A 25,491-nucleotide genomic window follows, 5' to 3' on the forward strand; every position below is an offset into this window, starting at 1 on the left:
GCTTGCGCTCTGTGAAGGCTTTGCGCATTCACTCACCCGCCTTCCTCCTTGCCCGCTCGCTTTTGCCCGATTTTGCCGCTCGCTCGGCGATCCGTTGCCTCTGTGCGCCTTTGCGGATGCTGAATTTGTTGAATGGTGAGGCGGCCGTGGGACTAGGGCACCAGCGACGGCACCGGGACACTTCCTCCGACTTCGTCCACTTCGCCGAGCCAGAGACATGGCACACGACTCGGAGAAGCGGGAGAGAATCGTCTACAAGCTGGTCTTGACCGGCGGTGAGTCGTACCGGTCGTACATACAATATATTGATCGAATCGGGTCTGGCGCACGCCGGCAAATAAGGGTTCAAGATCACGTGCAGCGCGTGTAGGTCATGCTGTGGTACTTTCTAGGAAACAGTGATCGCGGCAGTCACATTTGCCCATGGCTTCACCCGTACTTCCCACGCCGGATCGCTTCGTTAGCGAGACGAACACCGCTCGTTTTTTTTTCCCGAGTTGCCGGTAGGTACCATACCTTCCGGACATGCGCTCCATTGAAATGGATGCTGCGGCGCGCGCGTGGACTCGCGCGCTGGTATTGCGAGAAGGGGGGGGGTTGTCCTTGAAAGGATTATTCCGTGCGCCGTTCGGGTGTTTGATATCAGCGATGAGTTTCGCGCGGTGATCCATTGCACCGTTCACCGCTGTTGTCATTTCGCGAAAAGGCCATGAAGCATGCTGCAGCTGTCGCCTCTTTATTAGCGGCTTTGCCAGTACGACACATGCTGCTCGCATGCGGCGCGCGCCTGTGTATTGTGCGCGCCGCGCCGGCACCTACCGGCGCCGCATGAAACGGGAATACTGCGCAAATAATGCTGCGATGTCTGGTAATAAGACCACGCACTGCCGCCTTCGCCAAAACAGGAAGGCCACTGCTCGGGTGATCTCCTGCCGTTTGTGTTCGACATATTAGCTTACAACGCACACCTGTAGCGGTCTTATTTTATTATTCGTAGTCGTCGAGTGCTCGTACTGGTGGGCAGTTTGCTTTCGAATTGCACGAGTGTAAGATTTCATCGTTTTTTTTCGTAAACTTACAAATAAATAAAAGCAATGAATGAAATACTGCGCCGGATATGGCATGAGCTGTGTAGTCGTACGGTTGGTAAGTTCTCAAACTCTAAGGCAGCGAGCGTTTACTGTTACCTAGGCTGTATGGGCCCCGTTAAACGTCTTATCTAGCGTAATGGTCGGGAACGCTGGCCTTCTCGTTTATTATCTCGTACAGCTGTCTGAGCATCTTATCTTAAAAGCCCCTAATCCTTCAAGGTTGGGGAGGACCTAGCTACATGACACAATGCAAATGGGACATACCTGTAGGTATTCTTGCAACCATAGCCATATTAAGTGAATAGCCACCATAAAGATTGCTGTTTCGCAAATCTTGCTCATCTGCTTGGTTTGTTTGGTTGTTTATTTTACGTGTAAGTGAAACGTGTGTTCTCCATTTTGGTGAAAACTTCCCAGTATGCACGGTAGAAGCATTGAGTTGCTTTGTTTCATTGATACGTCGGCATTATTGTACTTGGCAATAAAAGTTCAAAAATATAACTCTGGTGTATATAACATTAGTGTGAAGAGGTGACGCAAAGGATACAGCTTGGTGAACCGTGGCGGCTGCATTTTCGACGGAGGCGATAATGTCTGAGGCCCATGTACCTAGATTTAGGTGCACGTTAAAGAACCCCAGGTGGTCTAAATTTTCGAGCCCTCCACTATGGCGTCTCTCATAATCATATCGTGGTTTTGGGGTGTTAAACCCCAGATATTATTATTATTACAGCTTGGTGAAATTAAAATACAGTCTTGGACCTTGAACTTGATGATTAGCTGCACTATCACTCCTTGGGCCACATTCTGAATTGCCATATTGCTTTCAGTGTGCAGTGATCAGCTAGTTGAGGAAAGGCGGTTGAGTAGTCGCTTCAGTCATTCAACAAGCAAGATTTCATGTTTCACAAAGCGATCTGCTCAGAATACGGCCTCTACCGTCAAAGCTTACCTGACTGCAGTTATTTTTGGGAGGGTTCTGTGGGGACGGCAGTAGACATTTCTTAAAGATTCGTGTTAACTTTTGCATGTGAATCACTCCCATTTGCAGACATGTATGACAGCCAAAAATATATAATATTCTATCGACACACAGTGGCATATGTTGGTTGGGCTGTGAAGTACACTGCAGCGATAATTCTTGATGTTGGAGCACCTTTGACCGTCCTTCTAGAAGTGGCTCTGCCTGCAAAGGCTATCGTTTATGCCAAATGGGCTCTTCATAAAAATTTGTTTGTCTACTTCTAAAATTTATGCTTAGTATCACTCGGTACAGGCTCTTGTAGGTCTCATTAAAAACTCATGTGCTGCGCAAGATACAAAAGAAATACTGGACAGGGCAAAGCGAGTTTCTCTCATAGTTTTGTATATTGTGCAGCACGTTACTAGTTCATTATAAACAAACTAGCATGCCAAAAAGTTTTAAGGCAGTTGTTTTGCCATAGATCCTGGGCACCTTTATAGTGCTGTAGCCTAATAACGATACTATTATAGAGTGGTGGTCCTTAACTAATAGAGCTTATGTGCATATTTTTATGCCGGCTTACAAACAGTCTCTTGGGCTTAGAAGGTTACATCTTCCTCCAAATCGGATTAGAATAATTTCACTTTCACTTTTTCACTTCATCATTCACACATCCTATCGGTGTGCTATTGTGAGCTTTCCAAGAACATCATCATTAGCGCAAGACGTATATTGCTTGTGTGTAACATTACTGCACCATTACACTAAGCATACTGCTGATAAGCTCTCTAAGTCAGCCCATTCAGAAAGGGCTTACAGGGGATTAACTTGCGATAGTCTTGTCTGTAATTTGATAAGACAGCTGGCTATTCTTGCACCCTTTTGTTTTTGTTCTCGTTACTTCCACCGCTTACCATTCTTGCAATTCACATCACACAGAGCACTCTTGCCTGCTGGAAAAATCATGTCCAGAAAATGCGCAGTGACATGATTTAATGATTAATGTCTACTTTGGGCTTGAAATGTACGTTTACATGGTAGAAACCCCCAATTCAATATTTTCCTCAATTACTTTTTTTTTTTCATGATAACATTGTATATCTAGTTCTAGCCTAGCTCCATTTTATTATAGCTAGCTCTCTTTGATATATTTCCTGGCTGGCAGGGTTTTCTTTTCTTATTCGCTGGCTCTCCCTAAACAAACTTTATTAGAGTACTTTAAGTGTTGTGCAGACGTATTTTGTGTGGTGAAGCCATTGCCTTACCGCACACCACATGAAATACATAAATCTAGCGTTTTTTTCTCGCCATAATCTAGCATAAATTACCGTAAAATCCCAAGCAAGCGCCCCCCTCCTTTCTTCAAGAGATTTCAGATATGCGGCCTTTTCTCCCCTCCCACCATTTTCACCGAGGGCGAATTAAAACAGTGAATGCATGCATATTAAATAAAGCATTTCATAAGAAGCATGGGTGTGCATTCTTTATTCATGACCAAGCAAGGGCCCCCCCCTCCAAATCTTGTTGAATTATCCTTCACTGTAGGGGGGTGCTTGCTCGGGATTTTATGGTAGTTTCCATATGATGTAATACACATTGTTTAAATATTTTAATACTAAATAGACTGAGTACTTGCATGCACATCTCTGTCCTTGGCAGAATTTTGTAAAGTTAGGTTCAGTTACCTTTAAAGAGACACTAAATAAGCTTAGACTGATAACTTATTCTTTTGGAACTCTGCTGTCGTTAATTTTATGATAAGTTGTTGCTGTTCAGGCAAGGTTGGTGAGACCTGTCCAGGAGTTGTCAAGGTGTTTCTTTCTTCTTGCCAGCTTTTAGTTCCTAGTAAAAAAAATTGAATTTAAGTTTCTGGTATGTGTGTACTGCTTGTGTCTGCTCAATGCAAACAATTGCATTTCTTTTAACTATCCCTATAAACACGAAGCTTGTGATAATTGCCGTGTGTCTCTAGTAAAACGTGGTTAGATAAACCGGTAGATGCTAGTCTTCGTGTCAACTACCAGCCTTGGCACGCAAATGACTTAATGGCGGCTACAGCCGCCTTGAACTTGCATGTGTTCAGTAGCTATAACTGCTCTAAAACTTTGACATCTGTGGTTTTTGCATTAATTTCATATAGTACCAAAAAAAAAGGACAAATAATGCATGTGTGTTGACTACTGTGGTGTTGCTGTCCAAGATTTGTATGATGGTTGCAGGCTTCTTTGCTGCCTGCTTAAGCACAAATTGCCGAAATACGTGTACACTAACAACTCGGTGTGTCGAAACCTCTCCTTCTCTCCAGGGCCATGTAGTGGGAAGACAACAGGCCAAGCAAGACTGTCAACATTTTTCGAGAATTATGGCTGGAAGGTGTGCTGCGTTGCCAGATTTTTTTACTTATTATTTTCTTTCTCTATTGTCATGTATAACTATCATTTTACCCTATGTGAACAGTCACTGACCAGAATGAAAATAGAGAGATATTATGGGTCAGGGAAACTTGAAATAAGTACTTAAAGGGACACTAAAGGCAAATAACAATTTATGTCAAACTGAGAGGTGAATGTTTGAGAACGCCTAAAACGTCAGTATTATCAACAGCAGTGCTCTACTCATTGAGAAATTAAGGTAAATGTAGGACACAATATGCGCCATTAGTGGGACATTTTGGAATGAGCCTGATGACGTCAAGAGTCCGGAGTACAGTTAATCGCTAGGTGAACAGCACGGGTGGTTTAAAAATTTTGTTTTCGCTGGGCTCCTCTCCACGCGTGCGGTGGCGTCTCAGTGGCAATTTCGTTATCACATGCTGGTTGCGTGTGCTTTGCACGCTCATGAAACTCGCTCTAACGGAAAGTTTGATAAAATGCCACGTCCCTGTTATGTTGCCAGATGCCTGAGTAGTGTGCACCGCTTGAGCAACAGCAGCTGCAGCAAAGGAACCGACGTGACTTTCCAGTGGGTGCCATAAATAAAACCCTGTGCTAAAGTGGCTGAGTGCCGTGCCTCTGCGATAGTGCGCTAAACAACCAAGAAATCTGTGTGTGTGCTCGCTGCACTTTTGTGCACAGGATTACGAGATCAACCGTAACTTGGGCAAGGCTTGTAATGTGCCCTTCAGAGCAGAAACCGCACCGTCGGCTGCCGGGCAGTATAGGCGGGCAACGTTGGGCAAGGCAAACGCCATGTCAAAAGACCTTATCAGGCGGGCGATTTGAAGTGTGCTAACGCTGTGTGTACCACTAAAACATGATTTTTTTTTAAAGCATTTCCTTGGCACGAAACAAGCACTACAAGGTTTCTGGAATGTTATTTCAGCAATCAACATTGACTTAATATTTGCCTTTAGTGTCCCTTTAAAAATGTAGGGGAGCAGACCTTTTTTTATTAAATTACAAGCTCCCCATTAGGTATGTTCCTGCGAGTGTTGGCTTGTGCGTGAGTAATATGCAAGTACAAAATGTAAACATTTTGGAAAGGTGGGGGCAGGGTGTTGAAACTCTCAACCTCCTTCCCGGCTACCCCGCTGGTATGCGTTGATTAAAACAATTACTCTGTCGCTATTGGGTTTGCGAGTTGCTTCATGGGAAAAGTAGCTTTACGGCTAAGAAAAAGGGCTCATCACTGGTTAAAACTGTATAAAATGAGCAAAATTGGGGAAGGCGACCTAGTGAAATGGACAATCTGCAAAATCCCCCTTGGATCTCAGAAAACACCATTAGCAGACTCAGAACTGGGTGATCGGTTGAAAGACAGTTAATGTGCAGTCAGGACAGGGTTAGATGAAGAAACATGGGAGAGGCCTTTGCCTTTTGGTGGGCATAGGCAGGCGGATGATGGTGATGATGACACCATTGTGCTAATGCAAGCTGGGAGCTGCTACGCCAAAAGTAAACTATAGACCTTCATAAAGATTCCATGTGCCGTTTAAGTGCAGCTGTGTCGTCACTTATTGTTCCTGTTTGTTTCTTTTAACAGGTGTATCGTGTGCCCGAGGCTGCCACTGTGTTGCTCAGGTAAAACAAAGAAGAAAACCTTTATGGAATGACCTTTTCTATAATTTATGATAATGTAATTATGTACCTATCTACTAGTCTCCACTTCCAGTTCGAGTTCTGGCAGCTGTTAGGGCTCTCGTAGATGTTTCAGACCTCAATCGACTCAACATTCACTCCTGCTTTATTGGAATATTTCTAACTGAATGCTGTTTTAATTTATGAATCACACTTATAGATTTGCTGCGAAAGTTCCTGTCACTCGGCTGCCCTGTAATTGCCTGCATAATACGGGGCTGCATTTGTAGCCTATTTTTAACTCTTAATGAATGTATTGTATATATTTAACACTCCTTAAAATAGTTTCCGAATGATGTTTTTTTTTTTTTAATTTAGGACATATTTTTTTCTTTCCACTTTTAGTGGCGGCGTGCGGTTTCCGGATCTGACACCTGCTGAAGGTAAGCTACTGTCGCTCTGCATTTATGCTTCTCATTGTTGATGTACTCCCTTGAGAGATCTTATGCATAATATAGCTGGTGCCTTTACTGGATGTTTCGTTACTGTACTTACTAACGGTAATGTTTCTCTATTGTTGCAATTCTGTTGCATATAGGAGCATGTAGCCAAAGTGTGCTCCAAGTGGGCTTTTGTTTCTATAAAGCTACACTGCTCTTTCCTCTTTTTGCCAGTTGAAAGGTTCCAGGAGAATCTCCTCAAGACCATGATGTCAATGGAGGACACATATTTTGACTTGGCCAGGACATGCGACAAGAACTGCCTCATTATCTGCGACCGTGGCACCATGGATGCCTCTGCATGTCAGTTACTGTCGTCACTTTGCTGGACCTCTATTGTCCCCCCCCCCTTTTTTTTGTTAAGCTCTACGGCATGGACTAATGACTGGTATATTGCTGTACTATATTTTAGTGGGAGCCAGGGAAAAGAAAGAAACAGCTGGGATGGCATCTTCCTTCATGAGATTATCATTCTTATGATCCTTGACACACTTTCTGGCATATCAATGTCGTTCTATGTCTCTGATTTTCTTCTCACGGTCTATGGGGTAGAGAATCGGGCTGCTGTGCTGAGGGAACCAGGTTTGAAATGAACCATCAGACCAACTTCAGTCATCGGGTGTGTGACTCTGGGCACGTGCTGTTCTTCAATGACAAAAAAAAAAAGAATCCTTCAAATTTCTCTCATGCTGAACGGAAACCCATGTTACACATATTGAGACAATCATTTGAGACATGTGGACCTTGTGATGGCGCCGCTAGATAGCACAACATGTTCAGGGAGAAGCACGAGAGAGAAGCCCAGCTGCATAAATGCCTCAAACAAGGTGATCTTGAATGGTAGTAATGTGGTGTGTCACTGCATTGCCTCATTGCTGTTCGCATTAACAACATAATTAATCGCGAGATGTGTTCTACCAGAAATTTTTGCAGACCTGCATCACATAAATTTTTAGGTTAGGTTTAGGTTTAGGTCCGGACTTTAGGTTCCTTCGAAGCTCCAAACAACGTTTGGCCAAGCATGGCTCTTGCGCCATTAAAACCCACACATCATCATTTAACAAGCACACCCAGTGCGTGCTATAGAAGGCGGCAGGTCGCACCACTCAAAATTGTGGACTCATCCTGTAGTGGCCACTTCAGGGCAGTTTCAAATTCTCAAAATCAAAGAAGAGCGCTAAGAAATACAGGACAAGAAGACTGGACAAACGCGCACAACTAAGCGGTTTATTGCACAAAAAATTGAGGGAAATATACACCTTAGTATGTCAAAGGCGCACCTGTGCACACATCAACAGGCGAATCCAGCTGTCACTATCTGTGCCTCATAAAAATAAGGGCACAGATTGTGTCAGCCAAATGTCAGTGTGTTTGTGGCAGAATGAATAAAAGCTGCTTTACTCTGATCTGTAGCAGATATTTTGACTTGCCTGTTGATGTGTGGGCAGCTGCACCTTTGACGTACTAAGCTGTATATTTTCCTCAATTTTTCGTTATAAACCAGTTGGTAGTGAGCGTTCATCCAGTCTTCTTGTCCTGTGTTTCTTAGTGCTCTGTATTTCTTAGTCCATTATCCAGCTTTTCCGTAAAAAACCAACAGCTGTGCCTGCATCAGTGCTAATACATTCTAGTGGTGGCAATTTCACTAAAATTTTTCTGTGTAATTCAGCGCAGCTTATTTTTTAAAAATGAATTGTTTTCTCTCTTATATTGCCTTCCTTTTTTTTTTTGATGAAAAATAGCTTTCTTGGTCAAAAACTCGATGAAAAATGTTTGCTTGTATCAATTTTATGCACTTTTGCCATTTCATGCTATAATTGCAGGCTTCATGTAGATGCTGCATGGCTCAATCCTTGACCACACTGCAGTGTAAACACCCACATTCTTTACTAAGAAGTGCTTAATATTGGAAAAGTAAAAGAAACAAGGGACATGCACATACACATTCGTTACAGTTTTGCGTTAAATGCATGCCATATATATTGACTATTTTACCTAAGCCTATGCTCAAGCTATTTGCCTGCTTGTGAGACGTGGATGTCATATCAAATCCTTCTTTCTCTCCAGTTGTTAGCAAGGAGATTTGGGAGAAGATTGTCAAAGCTCACAACTGGCATACGGTGGACCTTAGGGACAACCGCTACAACCAGATTGTTCACCTGGTGAGTTTGCATGACATCTAGTTAAGACAGCGTTAACAATTTTCCATTGTAGCTTTATTATTATTTTTCAATTTTCGTCTACCGTTTAATCACTAACATCCAACCTACTGCTGCATTATGGTACACTGAAAGGTGCATTGAGCAAACCTTGATGCTGCAGATATTTTTAAAACAACATACTGAAAAGTAACAAAATTTAGGTAAGCTAACAGCAATTATATACTATTGCCTGTTAAAATTAAAGTGTAACTGAAAGTGCTGAATGTTGTGAGACTGAATCTGATTGTTTTTTTTTCCCTTATGCATTGCAACACACTGTTGTTTTGATCTTTTTTTTTTTTTGGTACAAGGATTCTGGACTTAGTTTTAATCTCTACATTTTGTTTCATTTCTTTTGTTCATCATTAGTCTTCAGCAACTTCCTTTAGCAACATCCATGTTGTATCAGAATGAAAGAGTTAACACACACAATGAGTGCTTTAATATTTTAATTAATCTTTTTCTTCAATACATAGTTCGAGCTGTCTCTAATTTCTGCAATCTTCACTGCTTTTAACAGAAACACACTATTTAATTATGAAATTATTTATTTGGGCATTAAACAAAGGCTGTGTGCTCACTCTGGGGGATCTTTTGCTGTATTTTGTCAAGATTAGCTTTTTGTTATATTTATCGTCATTACCGCCTCCTGGCATTTTTGTGTACGGCCACCCAGAAATCAAACAATACCAAAACTGCCAGCAACTGCTTGTACTGTATCCTAGACTTGATTGCTTCACCTCCAAGTCACACAATGCCCCAATTTTCTGCCATTTGCACATCTCATGAAGTGAGGTAGTATTCTCTGTCAATGCAGGTTTAGTAGCATTGTGAAGCTGAGCAGAATTTGCTCTGGCTTGTGCTTAATTTTGAATAATTGACAGCCATGTGTTCATTTTGGTGCTGAGGACATGGCCCCATGATATGACAGCTTTTGTCACAAGTGTGAATTACGTAGGCTATATTTATTACCAAGGACATACCACGGATCTACCAAGGCCATATTTATTGAGGACAGCCATTAAGGCATTGTATTGAGTGGAAGCTGTTGCAAGTAGCTCTAGCAAAATGCAATTTTCTTGTTGTTGTTGCATGCACTGATGTGCAGCTGTGCTACAATCCACTTTGCAGGTTTCAGCTGCCAACGGAGCAGAGGAATTTTATAACACGGAAGACAACAGCTGTCGTACAGAGGGCATCGAGCTGGCACGGGAGCGAGACAAGCTGGCAGCTCAAGTGAGTTCGTGAGCTGTCAGGATGGGCTTACTTACCCCTCTGCAGCTGACTTTTGACCGAATGACGACGGGTGTGCAGTACGGGGTTGTAGTACTTGTTGAAAAAAGAAAGCACGGGCACACACACACATACACACACACACACACCTTCTGGTTCTAGGTTTTGTTCCGACTTCGTAGACATGCAAACAAATTGAAGCATTCTTCCTTCTAGCTAGGCAGTACCCAATATCCTTGATTCTTAGAAAAATTTTAGAATTAAGTTGTTTCAGAAAAAAACAATTCACAGCTTGAATGAATGAAAGAGGAAGAGGAAAAAAAACTACAAAGAGCGATGCCATTTTGGCACCACCGAGTGTTAGTTGGTCACGTGCTGGCATGAATGTTGGCTGTTCGTGGTACTGTATAAAACTTTGTAGGCCACCCTGCATACAATGTTGCATTGGCTGTCACTGTTGTTGCTTTGCAGTGTAATACTGCAAAATGTTTCCTTACAGTTCATCCACAATCATCGTTGATAACATGTTCATCCAGCTTGCAAAGCAGCGCTTCATTTGTTCCTTTCCTTGTCCGGTATCTTGCGCTGTCACTCAGTTTTTTAAAATAGAAAATAAAAGTCAGTGATACTAGAAGGTAGATTTATCTTTATTTCTTTCTTTCATCCTTCCTTAGATGTAGAGAGGTTTGCTATATCCTAACCATACGAAAGTTGACCTGACGAAAAAGTACTATTGTTTGTATTGTAATTCCTGACAGTGCCGTTTTGCTTTCAGGCATGGATTGGTCACCCCTATATGGATGTCATCGACAATTCCACAGACTTCAATACCAAAGTGCGTCGGCTGATAGAGGTAAAGCATTTCTCCAGTGCATATTGTTTACTAAGCTGCACTAACAAAGTACTGCCAGTTTTCAGACTGTCCCTAGGGCAAGTGCAAGAATGTAGCAATGCCTTATTGTTGCCAGCCGTGCCTGCTTGGCAAGCTGTGGCCATTACTGCACATTTCAGCATATATAACTTGGCCTCTGTGTTAGCACATACCAGTGAGATTTGACTCTTCCTACCACCATGACATGCGACTGCGATGTGGGAGCAGAGATATGGGCTGAGATGTGGGAGCAGTCACGTGGTCTCGAATGCCCTGTAACATGTGACCCTTCCTGTAGTCTGCTTAGTGAAACCACGTGCTGCAGCTACACAGTTTGTCAAGCATGGGGCAATGGGAAGGGTTCGCAGGCAGTGCATTATTTAATCGTCTCGAGCAGTAATCTCGGAGCATTGATAACGCTTACCGTATTTACTCGATTCTACCGCGCCCTCGATTGTAACGCGCACCCATTTTTCGTGAGAGAAAAGAACAAAAAGAGTTCATAGGAGTCAACCTTCGCACATTCTGAAGAACAAGTATTTGGGTTTTAAAAAAATTTCAAAAAATAAAACGCAGTCAAACAGCGGGTCTTGCCGCTAAAACTCCCCACTACGGTGGGGATACGAGTCGCGTAGTGGATCAGTCCTCGTCGCTGTCGGACAACTCCTTGTCGCTGTAAATGCTCTTCGATTTCAGGAAACCGGCCCTGCTTTGGTCCACTGAAACCTTTTCGTGAAGCTTTGCTGTAAAAAACCTTCTGCTTCTGTTTGCGCCAGTAGGGAGCTTTCGAATAGCGTACGCAAAGCTTTGCGTTGGCTTTTCGCGCAACTGCGCATGCGTCGTACGCTAACCGCTTGCGGGCTCCCGTTAAGTGACGGAAATAGCTGGCCGCAAACGCTACCGCTAACTTAGCGTACGCTAATCGAAAACTGCCTACTAGTCTTGCACGCACATTTCGGGAACTCCGAACGACCGCGATGCGGCCTGATTTCCGGCAGTCTCTGCACATGTAATAACTTTTTTTTAAATGCAGCATCGTGGTGCACTCGTCGAGTATTGGGAGTCGGCCATAGAGTTTCCTCTAAATACACTAGAGGGAACTCTGGCGCTACTGTCTATGGGGGCTGCAACGCACGGCGCTTCAGCCAGCATGGGAATGATGGGTAGTACATGGATTTGCCTAGTCTTTGTTCTTTCGGCTCCATTTGGCTCCGCGTCGGCTGTATCCGCTTTGTCACAAAAAAAAAGTTGAGCAAGAGTCAGCAGTTACACTTCACCACTTTAACCTTTTTAGGCTCACCAATTGAAATCTGGTCACGAAGTTCACAACAGTCCATTCTTTTATCCAAAAGAAAGCCAAAACACAACAATAAACAAAGCCACAAGTGCGTTCGAAGCCCGCAAGTACAAAGACTAGGCAAATCCGTGTACTACCCATCATTCCCATGGTGGCTGAACGATCGCAGCACCAGAGTCCCCTCTAGTTAATTTTAGGAAACTCTATGGAGTCGGCACTTCCATGCCGTCGATGTGAACGCAGAATGGGATGACAAACTCCTCAGCACACGTACGAACTCAAACAATGGCCGAGGCGCGTAGGATTCGGCCATTTTGAAATGCCGATCGCAATATGATAACCGAGTTTCTTTTTCTTTTTTTGGTACTCGATTCTAACGCGCATGCGATTTTTGGACTCGTTTTACCGAAAAAAGGGTGCGCGTTAGATTCGAGTAAATACGGTAATCCTCTAGCCCCGTCTTGAGACTAATTGTAATCTTTCTCTTGCAGTGTGTTTGTCGCCGAATTGGTATTGAAATCGGTGATCGGCTAGCGACCAACAGTCATAAAGCCAAGTTCCTCGTTGGCTCCATGCCACCAGACAGTGTAAGTTTTAAGCAGAAACTTTTTCCATTTATGTTGTCATTGACTTGATGTGCAAAAAGAAATTGAAGTGTATTCGTTGGTACATTGAAACTATAGATGACATTGACTGGAAACAACATATTAACATATATTTTTTCACTTCCTAACAGCTTCGTTACATTGCCTGCATTTCATGTAGTATTGTAGGATTCCTCATTATGCAGTTGCTTGTACTTATTAGACAGCTATGGGGAGCTGTTCTTTGTTGAGCTATGCAGCCTTTATGAGAATGCTCAAGTTAACTCGCATGAAAGAAAAAACTGTAGATTTTACTGTAGAGTTTAGAGTTATAGTAATACGAAAACCACCGTACCTAGAAAAGTTCAAGCTAGTGAGGACGTTTTCATATTTCGATGAGTAATGTGACTGTGTCGGCCCCTGCAAATTGTTTTCCATTTTTGTGTTTCAGGCATTTCCCTCCTATCAAGACTTCGATGTTGTCCATGATTATCTCATCACTTCAAATCCTAAGGCGCAGTCCCGACTTCGTAAGAGGGGACAACATAGTGAGTGTCTGCTTGTCTTTCAATGCGTTTGCATATTTTACTACATATTTCTGTTACTGTACTTTGCTACTATTCGAATAACTAGTGACACTAGCCATTTACTACCACTGAAAGAGTCATGCGACTAATTCTCTGACCAACGGTCACTGCACACCACTGGCATAATATGTCAAATACTAGAAGCTCGAAGATGCGCAAACAGTGGAGGGTTCCTTATGTCCACAGGTTGCTGTGATACATTATGTAGTTATCCTGTAGAAGGCATCGAAGATAGAAAACGACCGCACTTCGAATTGCACGCAGTGTGACTTCTATGACCTCGCTACTTGCGTACCTTTGCAGCGTGTTGCCCACTAAGTGCGAAACATAGACCAGAGTCTTCCAACTGCGTTTGAAAGGTTTGTCTTCTAACCATGCTTGTAACTAACTGTGTTTTCCTTCTTTTCACTTCAGATTGCTGGAGCTACATGCACACAATACGAAAGTGTGACATCAACAGCCAGACCATCGAGCTCAAGCGTCAGATCACACACAGAGACTATATTGTGAGTGTTCCTTGCGTGTGTTCTCTCACATTTTGCAATGGCAGGCCCCAGTAGCTTTCCACGAGAGCTACTGCAGCATGCATCAGGGTTCAATTGAACCTGCCTTGATACCAGCATTCACTTGATCGCTCTGCACAGCAGTGCAGTTTTTTCGCCTGCTAGCACCATGAAAGCTGAATGGGCATTGTCACGTGACAATATGGCAAGCTTTTTTAGCTCTTCAGAGCTTGACAACAGAACATATCAGTTCTGAAGGGTCGCTGTGCTTGACAATTTAGGCTCGTGTGTCGCAATCACAGGGCGTGCTTTAAAAAGTCACACAATTGTGGGCATGATACAGACACACGCCACCAATCCTCAGAATTTATTGTCAGGAGAACTAAATTACTTGTAGGTGCATTATTTTGCCCAGATCATCAGACTACCAAATTGGACATGCATATATTAAAATCCACATAGACTCTCCCGTGGGAGTTGTCTAAGTGACGTGTAAGAGTAGAGTTTTCATGTATGCCGAGTCCATCCCTAGAACATTGCTTTCGGGTGGCTTCAGCATGGTGTCTTTCATCTCTCTAGTGCTCATCAGCATCTTAACTGGCCACACAGCACACTCATCCTGCAGTCACCGTTACTCATGTTTTGCATAAAATTTTCGCCAAGTTTGAATTTTCCTGATGTATACAATGCTCCACGTTGGCTTTACGCCTTTTCCTACAGAGGGCTTTTATTCCACTAGCATGAAATTCAACAAAGCCTTCCTAGAGAGTGTTCTGTTTGTACACTTGTTTTTCACTGTGGGCACAATGCATTCATGTAGTTCTGATATGTTACAGTATTCGAATTCACTTCAACACGAATTGGGAATTTCCAAAATTAGGAAGTATTCGAAACGAACGAATAGACGTTTTTCACATGCAACACCCCCCTGAAAAGGTGGTTTCACTGTAGTGTTGGGCTGTTGTACCGTGAAACCACCTATCCAGGAGAAATTCGCATTGCCGTGAAGCCACACTTAAAGTTAAGTGTGCATATTACCTGCACCTCGATTGTTATATACATTTCTTTTTATTTTAAAAGCGTGATCTAAGGGCTTGTATGCGCTAAGTATAGCCTATTTAAAACGTAACATATTTTACCGCTTATAACTTCACCCTACTGCTGTTCAAATCTGGCTACTATTCAAAGTTGCTTCCACTTTACTTCGAACCCATAAGTGGCATTCGCACAAGTCTTGTTGTAATTCTTAAAAATATTATGCAAGTAAGTTTGGTCATAAAAAAAATGCTCTTTTACATATATATATATATATATATACACACACACACACACACACACACACACACACACACACACACACACACACACACACACACACTGTTCAAACTATTCAGCTTAAAGTTATTCGACTAAATCGCTATTCGCTTCGAATCTGAAATTTACTATTCATCCATCCCTTATATTCATATTCTGCAAGCATAGGTGTCTAACCCACTAATGAAGATATGTACTCGCCTTTGGAGCATGGAGGCCTGGGTGTAAGCACCAGCAATGGAGTGAAAATTTGTTTTCTTTTATTCATTTCCTTCTTTATGGCGGCGATTGTCTTATGTGACAGAGGGACAGGCGGACGGTTTTCTTGTTGAGTCCGCTTGCGCATTAGAAATTTCACTGAGGTCAGTGTACATCGACAAACCGCCAGAGTTGCTCTTAATGAATATATTACAGTATAACCTCATTACAACAGACCTTCATAGTGAAGAGGATTTTGGTCTGTTGTAAAGGGAGTATGTAAAATCCAAGTACTGTTACAACAGACTTTTATGTAAACGCTGAATGGGTCCGTTATACAGGAGAGAATTACGAGTCACAAACATGGTCTTATTTTTAACGGGGGAACAAAAAAAAATGCGATTTTTGGAAAATCGCATTTTCAGTTTCTGTAGCCCATTTTCTATCTGATTTCAAAATATCTTCACTGAAAACTACGTAGAAGTGCTATAAAATTTTATATTGCGTCTGCCGACTTGGCGAAAATTGCGGAAATAGCAAAAAAAAAAAACTGCGTTTTTGAAAATTATAGCTTGGCAACGGCGCAACCGGTCGCCACCATTTTGGACTCGTCGTAATGAGCATTTCTCCGTGTTCAAGTTCTCTGTTTCAGCTAGCTTCTCTATTCAGTTACAAGCGTACAAAATGCACATGCTTGAAGTTCAATTCAAGGCCTCCGATTGGCTGCTTCTGCCGTGATGCTCGCTTCGGAATCGTCGTCTGCTGCTTGTGCGTCGCGAGGTCGTAGCCGTCAAAAATTGCACTACTTAGTGACGCGTTCGCACTCGTTCTGTGTTCATGGGTCGACGATAATTTAAAACGCTTTAGTTTGGCGGCTGCAAGCGGAAGCTCAATCATCAGATTACGATAGCGCGCCGCACTCGTCGCGAACGTCGCAGACGTGCGACTGTAATAGCGTTGACTCGTTGTACCCGCTGTTAGAGGTTCTTCTTATCAGCACTTCGGAGCTTATGACGAAGACCACCGCGGGACAACTCTTTGTACTCGCAATCGAGCATGACGTACTTTGAAACATCAAGCACCGCGGCCACGCACATCGCAACCGAGCTTTCTACTCGATGTCATGGCCAGGCCTAACTCCGCTCACTGTGCCGATGTACGACACAAATCCGAACTTTGCGGGCAAGAACATCGCGCTAGTGGACATGCGAAAACGAAGAAGCCACAATGTCCTTCGTCGCAAGCAATGAATCGCATCGCCCGCTGGCTCTTCAAAGCTGCGGATGGGCATATTGCGCATCGGCAGCGGACCCCCCTGGCCAAGCTTGCCGCGCAACGACCGCTCGGAGAAGCGGTGGCAGCGGATAGCAATTTCGCGCGTCAGCGTCCCAAAACGCAACACCAAGCACGCTGCGCGCTGATTTTTTGTCGCTACAGCTAGGCATAGCTGATCATTTACAGACCGGAGATCAGCGGTCTTCGTTCTTAAATCGGTACGTCGACATCCGCGGCGCGCGATTCCCGTCCCGAAAGTATGCTGAATGATGTTTGAAGTCGGAAGTTATTGAATTTGGTATGTCCTGGTAGAAAAGTCCGCTCTAAAGGAGACCTGACCACCTTGCTGGCCTGAGATTTTAGTCAATTATATCCGAATGTCCATTGTACCAGAATCCGTTGTAAACGGAGCTCAGTCAATGGAACAAATACGGAGGTCGGCATAACGCCGCAAGTTGGTATGTAATATCCGAATGTCTGTTGTAAACAGATCCATTGTAACGAGGTTATACTGTACACCACTACGGAGCACCTCGTAGCCTTGGGATGTGAAACACCGCAAATTGATTTTAAACGTCCTTTGCAGAACATGCTGGCCCAGCGAGATGACTCACACTACACTGTGTACAAGGTGCGCCGTTGCTTCCTCTGGAACCACATGTACTTCCAGCTGGACATCTACAAGAAGCCTTGCCACGCCAGGTATGGTAGTGCATTGAGGGTGGAACATTTAAAGCAGGAAGTTTGTAGGGCCTTAAGGTTCATTCACACCTGTGACTAGCGCTGGTCGTGCAACCATTTGCAACTGGTGATCAAAAAGCGACTCTACGCGAGCCATGTTCACACCTGCGTGCGACCTATACGTGTTGCCACACAGAATTTGCATCTGCTCGCATTGCCATTGCCCTGGTAAATAAGCTGACGTCCTGTTCCTGCACATTTGATTGGTTGAGGGGATTGCGACTACAGTCGCGCGACTAAAAAATCGAGCAGCAAGCAACTGAGCCAAAGCAATCGCTGTGTCGCTGTGCGATCAATGTGGCCGTTTGTGACTAACATGGTCGCGCGACCGGTGCTAGTTGCAGGTGTGAACGAGCCTTTAGTCACACTGACCTACACCTGGAATTCATTCGGTGAAGTAACCCAAATACTATTTGACATTACAGATGGATAGTAAGGAGTATTAACACGCTAGCGTTAAAGGAGCACTGACACAAAATTTCGAAGGCGAGATAATGAGTGAAATAGATGTATGTGGAGCCGTACACAAAGTCTACGAAATATCAAGGGCCAATATAGCCTAGAACATATTTAAAATCAATTTTAAAGTGCATGCCGCGCGACTGAGCGAGATGCGAGCGCTTCGCGACGCCGACATCAACGCGGCGGATGTGTAAACAAACCTACTTCACGAATTTGTGTTGGCTGGTGGCTGTTTGTGCCCTTGCGCTTGTGCCGTGCTACCTGCCATTTCTTCCTCCGTGCCTGCGGCTTTGCGTGTGCCAGTTGTGTTCTCTTCCGCTGTTCGCTCGTTATGCCCGCTCAAGCTAGCGGCAAGCCTGCCGCAACGGCGCGATGCCGCAGAACGTCGGCCGTCACCGCACGCGCGAGAGCTGTCCAACTTGCATGGCAAGCTTCGCCGGCGAGGCGTTCGCACCTCTGAAAAACATGGCAGCACTGCCAAAAGCGGTTGTCGTCCACTTCGAATCTGTCAAGTGGCCGCCGTGCGCTCTGTAACGTGTAAGTTCCGAACTGATGCTTCCATTTGCTTTAGATTCATGTCCTTAAGCTTTGACAGCAATGTATTCGTCCCGATTCGGCGCCGTTTTTGAGAGCCATAGTCAAATAATCGATGCTGTAAGCCAACGTTAACGTTGCTGTAAGCTTAGCGAGTCGAGATGGGCGCTTCCGAATGCTTGGAGGACATAGATTACGCGTTTGTTAGTTGTTTCTAATCCTCCATAGCTGGCGCCACTTGACCTGGTTCGGCGCCCACCGCACCCACACTCGCGCGCCGCCTACGTCACAACTTTGCGTGTTCACGTGGCCAGCTGTGTTTTCCTGTCCACCGGAGGATGCTGCCTAGCTCGGTGCTCTTTGAAACCGAAACTGCGACTGGGCGCTCTAAAAACGTCTCTAAATAAATAACCGTCGCGCACTCGCGCAAACGAGGTTTGCAGCCGTGATAAGTGGATCATAAGCTATCTATTGCAACAAAAAAAAAAACAAGGTGCAAAATTTTTGTGTCAGTGCTCCTTTAAAGAGCCCGTACTGTAAAAAATGTGGTGTTGGTGACCTCTTCGTTGGTTGTGAGCAAAAGAGCAGCATTGTCCGCGAGCGAAAAAGCCCAGTGGATGTAAAGAATCAATAGTCAGGGTTGAAGTCGGAATCGAACCTAACCTGGACCACAAATACCACGTGCTTAGGTGGCCATGGCTGAGAGTATGTGGTGCTCTCAGCCATGGCTTTGTTGATAGCACAGATCTTTCAGGACAGCATACGTTTGTGAGCCGTAGGCCCAATAATGCTATGCATTCCTCTCTTTAAGGCAAAGCTTAAGGATTTAAGCATCCTTGAAGTTTTTTTACAGTAATGCTGCGATATAAGTGCGGTGGATAGGACCTTGATTATCTGCTAGCTAATCAAGTATAGGTCAGCTGCTGATAATGCAAAACCGGTTGTAAATGTTTTTAGAGTGCCATATACCGTATTTTCGGGTGTATAAGTCGCACCTTTGTATAAGACGCACCCCCTACTTTTTACAACTTTCGAAAGAAAAAATGATATATAAGACGCACCTTTGTATAAGACGCACCTTTTTTTTAACTCAGTCGACATGATAAAACACAATGACCCACGCAGAGCACATTGATTGCGAAATGCGTAGTCACGCACGGCACTGAATATCTGTAAGCAGCAGTTTTATTAAGGCGCAGAAAACCACTATTTATTCTACTGGATTTGAAGCCACATCCTCCGGCGCACTGTCAAAAGTTCTTCCGCCTCGGTTGGCAGCATCGCTGGGTTGCCGTCGTCAGCCTCTGAGTAACTTTTACGCAGCATTGTAAGCACCTTGAAGCACATCGTTGGCACTGCCTGTACTATGGTGGCTACCATACCTTTAGGGCATTACCAGACTTGGAGAGAACACATAAACAACAAACGCGCCGCACGGTTATCACACGATCGTCGGACACCGCCTACACACGCATACAAAACGTAAATGGCGACCGGAAGCCGGAAGCTGCGACCGCTGCGACTACTGCTAGACTGCAGCGACGTCTCACACGGAAACTGATGATGATGATAATGAAGTGGTACTTTCGCTTTTGTAACTGATATTGTGGGCGCTACAACGTTGCAATGGACCGTTGTGGTGCTCTTTTTTATTTATTGCCTCAGTTCTGTGGGTTTAATTCTTCGTTTAAGAACAAACAATTCAAACAGTACAATGGGGCACGCGACAGTGGTGGCTTTTATTGCGGCCGTAATCTCCGTGGTCGCCGCGCTGCTTGAACAGCAAGTAGCTGACATCTAAGATCGCAGCCGCTTCATTGTTACAACAAAATTAGATATATTTTTACGAATGCTCTCGAGCTCTGTTTATCGTACTCATAAATTAAATATAAACAAATTGGTCTCGCAGAATCACGTGACTTTTTGCGTGTATAAGACGCACCGTTGTATAAGACGCACCAGCTAAAATCTAGGAAAAAAGGTGCGTCTTATACACCGGAAAATACGGTACGTGAAAAAAGAAAGAAGATAAGACACTCATTTTGTTGTCTCAGTGAGGGCAGCCAGTCAACTGAGAATTGATGGGTTCCGTGTAAGCACTGTCTGTAACCAGCAAGTTTTTCACATTTCATCGCTTTGAGAACTGCTGCAACATAAAGTATACGCCTGTCAGACTTGACTCTGCTCTTTTCATCAAGTGATAGAGTCATCGCTGTCAGACACTTAAGCTGTCCTCTAGTTCATGAAAACTGCTCTTGGTAGCCATGACAAATTTGTTTTTCAGAATGCCAGACGGTTTTTTTAGCTAGACTTACCAGTTTGTATGGTCCAAATGACAAAGGTTGAAAAGACAGCATAAACATTCAGTGTGTTTTCTTCTCTAATTTTGGTTTTTATACACTGTGAGCATTCCTCGTTCATCTGTTCGTTTAGTTTTTGAGTGATGTGCATTAAGAATCAGGGTTGCTGCACAGTTTTAAGAGACAGCATTTTCATTCCAATCTGCTTCATCTTCCTGTCAGTATACTTATTTTTGTTTAGCCTTATTGCTTTATTTCAGCATTATTCGTGTCACCGTTGTGATTAACGCCTTTATTTAAGGCACCAATTACATAGGCAGTGTTCTCCAGCTTTCAGCCGTGCTCTTGCGGAGCATTTAAGGGTTAAGACCTTTGCCATGCTAGCATCAGTCCCGAAGTATAAAAGTAAAGTGAAGGGAATCAAATGCTGCTGCGATTATCAAGCCCGTAGTCAAGCACTACTGCTCCGGTGACTAAGTGGCAAGTTGCATGTGGTTTTAAACATGCTTTGCATCAGAGGATTAGAGGTGACCAGAAAGTTCCGCAGGGTAACAAAGGTTTCAGCAAACTCAGTAGCAATGAAAGCGACTGCAGTGATTTTCAGCCACAAAAGAGGAAATTCACTGCGTGAGTTTTTTCTTTGTAGTTAATTTTTTGATGGGTGCCAAAGGTGGACGGGAGTGGGATGTGCCTTCAGATTGTGTTGCCCCTCCCTCCATCCCTGTTGCAAGACCAGCGTGTCTATGTCTAGCGCAGAAGGAACTGCCACTTTTTTTTTTCTCTTTCTCGTTGTAGGTGCAATGGTCTCATTCTGCTCGAGACGTACACGACACACAGTCCCGAGGAGCTCCCGCAGCTGCTGCCTCCTTTCCTTGACATCCGCAAGGACGTGACGAGCGACCCCAACTACTCCATGTTCTGCCTCTCGTACAAGGGGGACAAGCCGCCAACTCCCATCTTCAACTGCGTCACCAACGGTCACAGGGCACCTATCGCTACCACGCTCGTTTCCGACGACAATGACACCTCCAACCACCTCAACTTGAGCAAGCTGAGCACGGGCAGCGCCAAATCCGCGTAGAGGCGCGCAATGTCTCCTCATTTCATTCGTTGTACTACACATCCCCGCATGACAGACTACTGATAAGTTGACAGTCAAACGATGTCTGCATGGCAGTCTGACCCGCAAGGCAAGCACGAGCCACTGCTCGTGCTGCAATTCACTGTACAAAAGCATGTAAGGGCTGCCACATCTTTTGTAAGATTTCGATTCGCGATTATTCTAAACGTGACTTGTAGCAAACAAAGTTAAGGGCATTATGATGTGGCTGTAGAACTGTTCAGACAGTCACAGATTGCATAACATGGCAGACGGCAAAAGCTGCGAGTCGTCTGACTCGTGAACCTCGCCTCATGCACTAGTGTAAGAATCCGTGAAAACTTATTGCGTGGCGTGTAGGAATATGCGTGTGCCTCTGCAAACTTTTGTATATTTGAGTAGTTCAAATTTTTAATGTTTATTTGTAGTGCAGCCCTTGCACACAATGCCCTCACGCGTGCCCTGTCGCCTGCATTCCGGGCACTTGTGGAATTCCGTGCAGTGCGTGGACTGCTGATGTTGGTCACCACGCCGCTTAGACTTGCTCTTGCCGGTCAGTCTTTTCACCCACACTTGTACGTAATGTTTCGTCCCTTAACGATTTCGAGTGCCGTTGGCTCACGACCTTATGGAAAAGGGCACATGATGACAATTTTGTGCACTGCTCTGCAAGCTGATATGGTTGCATCTCTTAGTTCACTTTGACTTTACTGTGATTGGTGGTATTTGTTGCATATATTTTGATCACATTTTGTAATCGTGCTCGCTATGAGTAGATTGGCTTGCAAGTCAGCACATTTGCAAAGCTCTCCTGGGAGGGCAAGTGAGCTTACTTTTCTTTCTGGTGCTTTTTAATGTCACCTGATGATTTCAATGTCGTTTTTAAAGTTATTTTTACTTTCGTTATTATTACTATTCCAGATAAGACAGAATGTAGCATGTTTACCACTCACTAAGCCCTAGCCAGGCCTGTGTTGTTTGGTGAATGAATTCTTCTTCCACGTGCATTTGCAATGAAATCGGTGCGTTTAAATGTGAGCTTAACGTACACAGTCATGCATACATGCCTTGTTTGCCCACGAATCTTCAATACTAGATTGTTGCGCTGTTTTTTTTCCCCTTCTGCCTAGCCACTAAGTAAGACAGTGTTATTAGTCCAAGGTTGTTGTTTTTGCCTACTTGGAGACCTCTCATTGCACGTTACTGGGCACGTTACTGGCCCTTTCGTATTGCCAGTGTTCCAATGCCTTGCGCAACCCCATTTAGAGGTCTGCTATTTGTCAGTAGGTAATTCTGCGTAGAAAGCACACTGTAGTGCTGATTCTGTTCTATGTGGCCAGGGTGTTTGTCCCCTGCGTGTTTATGTACAGGCTCCGTAGTTGAACTGAACTGATGACGCATATGTATGTTGTAATTCCTTGTTTATATCACATGTGCTGCAAGCGTGGCTGCGCAAGAGAAACTTGGCATGCCACTGTACTTACGTTTATCGCTTTTTTATGGCACTCGGCGTTGAAACATGAGCCTTTTGTTTGTTGCTTTTCTCACTGCGCAAAACCTCACTTTGTGTACTATTTTCCTGTTCCTGGTTTGAAGGAGCTGTGATGAAGCGGTTAGTTAACGGCGTCGCATGTTCGGCCCTGTGATTGTCTTGAGCGTGAGCTCCTGGGAGGGTCAAGCGTTGCGTGGTGCGAGTCGACGCACTTCCACTGATGTAGCATTGTACTTAACTTTACACTCTGTTATGGATGGTAACTGGCTTTGAATGGGGTGCCTAGAGCCTGCAGACTTCTGCAGAGTTGGTTTTGAGAGTTTACATAGCTGAACTGTCCTTACTCGGGGCAGATTCAGGTTCTTCTGGGGACATCAGTGGTGAACATTGTGCGCAGGCAGTTCGTCGAGCAAGGTGGCGTCAGTGCCCTGCCGGTGATAAGAGAAAGTTCAGCACACTCCTCCACCCGCCAAATCTGTCTCGGGCATTTCCAATTGTGTAGGAAGTTGCATCTTTTTCCGCTCCTTCTCTTTGCGCTTTGTCTGTGATTGTGTATGCACCAAGATGACGCAGGAACACAGGTACCGAAGATAATTATATTTATAAAAGTGCACTGCATGCCTTGGGCGACATTTCCAGTTAAAGCTGCAATGCACTATTATATCTGCGTTTGCTGCGATCACGTAACCGGTTCTTCGATATCAACGTCTTTATCGGAGATGTTTTTCGAAAATGCTGGGCGTTTCAGCATGTCGCAGTTGATGCAGTTGTTCTTGTACATCGGATATTTTTAAGTGTTCCGCCACGAGAAGTCATCATCTGTAGCTTCATAAAACTCTTGCGAAAACGGACAAATTTGTTCAATTGCTGTCTGTGTTAACAATGCAGAACCTGAAGCAAATGCATTAAAACTAACATTTCAATGTATAGAATCAGCTGAAGTCTGATGGGAGATGTAGCGGAGTTGCAGACTAGCCATTTTCTTTTTTTCATCCCCTGGTTGCACTGTTTTCGGTTACCTCGTGTGACGGTTTCTCGAGAGTTGCAACTGATGCCGTGCCTTACCCGTTGCTGCGAAAGGTTTTTTGTTACGTCGTTCTGGGGGCAAGACTGTTATGGAGGAGCGCGTGCACAAACGAATTATATTTAGATTTGTGTGCCACAACATGCAAGAGCACTAATTTTTAAAGTCATGTTCACCTAACACGTTGAAGTGTCATTATTACAGTTTTAGCAGTTCAGTTCCTTCCATCACTTTTCCTCACTAGTATTTCATATTACGCTGCAATCTCGTCTAGTCCATCTTTTCTCCCTACAATTGTCACTGTTCGTTGTAATCCAGATCTGGGAGTTCCTGGGCATTTTGAGTACTTAGATCTGACGTGTTCTTTTTTAAAACTGTTATGCTAGTAACCGCGCAGAATGTATGAAACTGTGGTCAGTTTTGAAGTCGACTGTCTCTATTTCAGTGACGAGTTAGTTCGGCGTGATAAACTTTCAATTGGGGCAAGTTTACAAGCACCACGACACAACATTATCTCACCACCTTTCATTAATAGGACAGCACTTCTGTAGTGCTTAAGTGCGTCACACGTGCAGTTTTTCCAATGTGTGCAATATTATTTATACAATAGATATTGACCCAAGTGCACTGAAATACACTGGGTTGCTTTGCAAATGCATTTACTGTTAATTTACCTGGTTGTGCTTAGTTTTATACAGTACAGATCTGAGTTAACTCAGTGTGGACTGTGTGCCTCTGTACGAGTTGTTCTGGTCCAATATTAAGTTTTTGCCAATCTCAGTGCACTGAAATACGCTGGGTCGCTTTGCAAATGCATTTGGTATTAATTTGCCTGGTTGTGCTTAGTTTTATGCAGTTTTATGAGTTAAACCAGTGTGGACTTGGTGCCTCTGTACGAGTTGTTCTGGTCCAATATTAAATATGTGCTGATCTCTCCCCTTTTTCTGCCGGACTGCGCTTGTTCTGTGTTGTGATAGTGGAGAGGTAATTTTCATGCGTAACACTGCAAAAATGGTGAATGCGTTGCCGGAGTCTGAATTTTTTCCTATTTTGGTTATGATGTCCGTAGTTGATGTTTTTAGATGTCCCCACTTTTGTTGGATATATATGATGGCATCGATGATTAAAGTGGAGTGCACCAACGGCTTGTTTTTTATTTCGGGCTGTCTCCTTCACCACTTCAGAAACAATGCACATGAAAAATT

At 44.0% G+C, this 25,491-nt stretch overlaps 2 protein-coding genes across 2 annotated transcripts in view; both read left to right on the forward strand.

The window, feature by feature from the left end:
• LOC119390101 (ADP-ribosylation factor-like protein 6-interacting protein 1) overlaps window positions 1–25,491 on the forward strand; it is a 351,524-nt gene that overhangs the window by 35,894 nt on the left and 290,139 nt on the right. The gene's annotated exons all lie outside the window — the stretch shown is intronic.
• LOC119390106 (TRPL translocation defect protein 14) lies at window positions 3–25,428 on the forward strand. The gene is made up of 13 exons (XM_037657655.2): window positions 3–275; window positions 4,361–4,428; window positions 6,037–6,074; window positions 6,477–6,514; window positions 6,746–6,874; window positions 8,639–8,733; window positions 9,904–10,008; window positions 10,781–10,858; window positions 12,665–12,760; window positions 13,209–13,305; window positions 13,759–13,850; window positions 17,221–17,336; window positions 21,467–25,428. The coding sequence occupies exons 1-13, from the start codon at window positions 218–220 to the stop codon at window positions 21,750–21,752; spliced, it is 1,296 nt and encodes a 431-aa protein (XP_037513583.1). The 5' UTR covers window positions 3–217; the 3' UTR covers window positions 21,753–25,428.

The sequence above is a fragment of the Rhipicephalus sanguineus genome, chromosome 4 (genome assembly GCF_013339695.2).
Source record: "Rhipicephalus sanguineus isolate Rsan-2018 chromosome 4, BIME_Rsan_1.4, whole genome shotgun sequence".
Classification (NCBI taxonomy): Eukaryota; Metazoa; Arthropoda; class Arachnida; order Ixodida; family Ixodidae; genus Rhipicephalus; species Rhipicephalus sanguineus.

Coding starts and splice junctions, on each gene's coding strand:
- LOC119390106 (XM_037657655.2), top strand. CDS start 218: ATGGCACACGACTCGGAGAAGCGGGAGAGAATCGTCTACAAGCTGGTC. Junction 8,734..9,903: donor ACAACCAGATTGTTCACCTG/GTGAGTTTGCAT, acceptor TCCACTTTGCAG/GTTTCAGCTGCCAACGGAGC. Junction 10,009..10,780: donor GAGACAAGCTGGCAGCTCAA/GTGAGTTCGTGA, acceptor TTTTGCTTTCAG/GCATGGATTGGTCACCCCTA.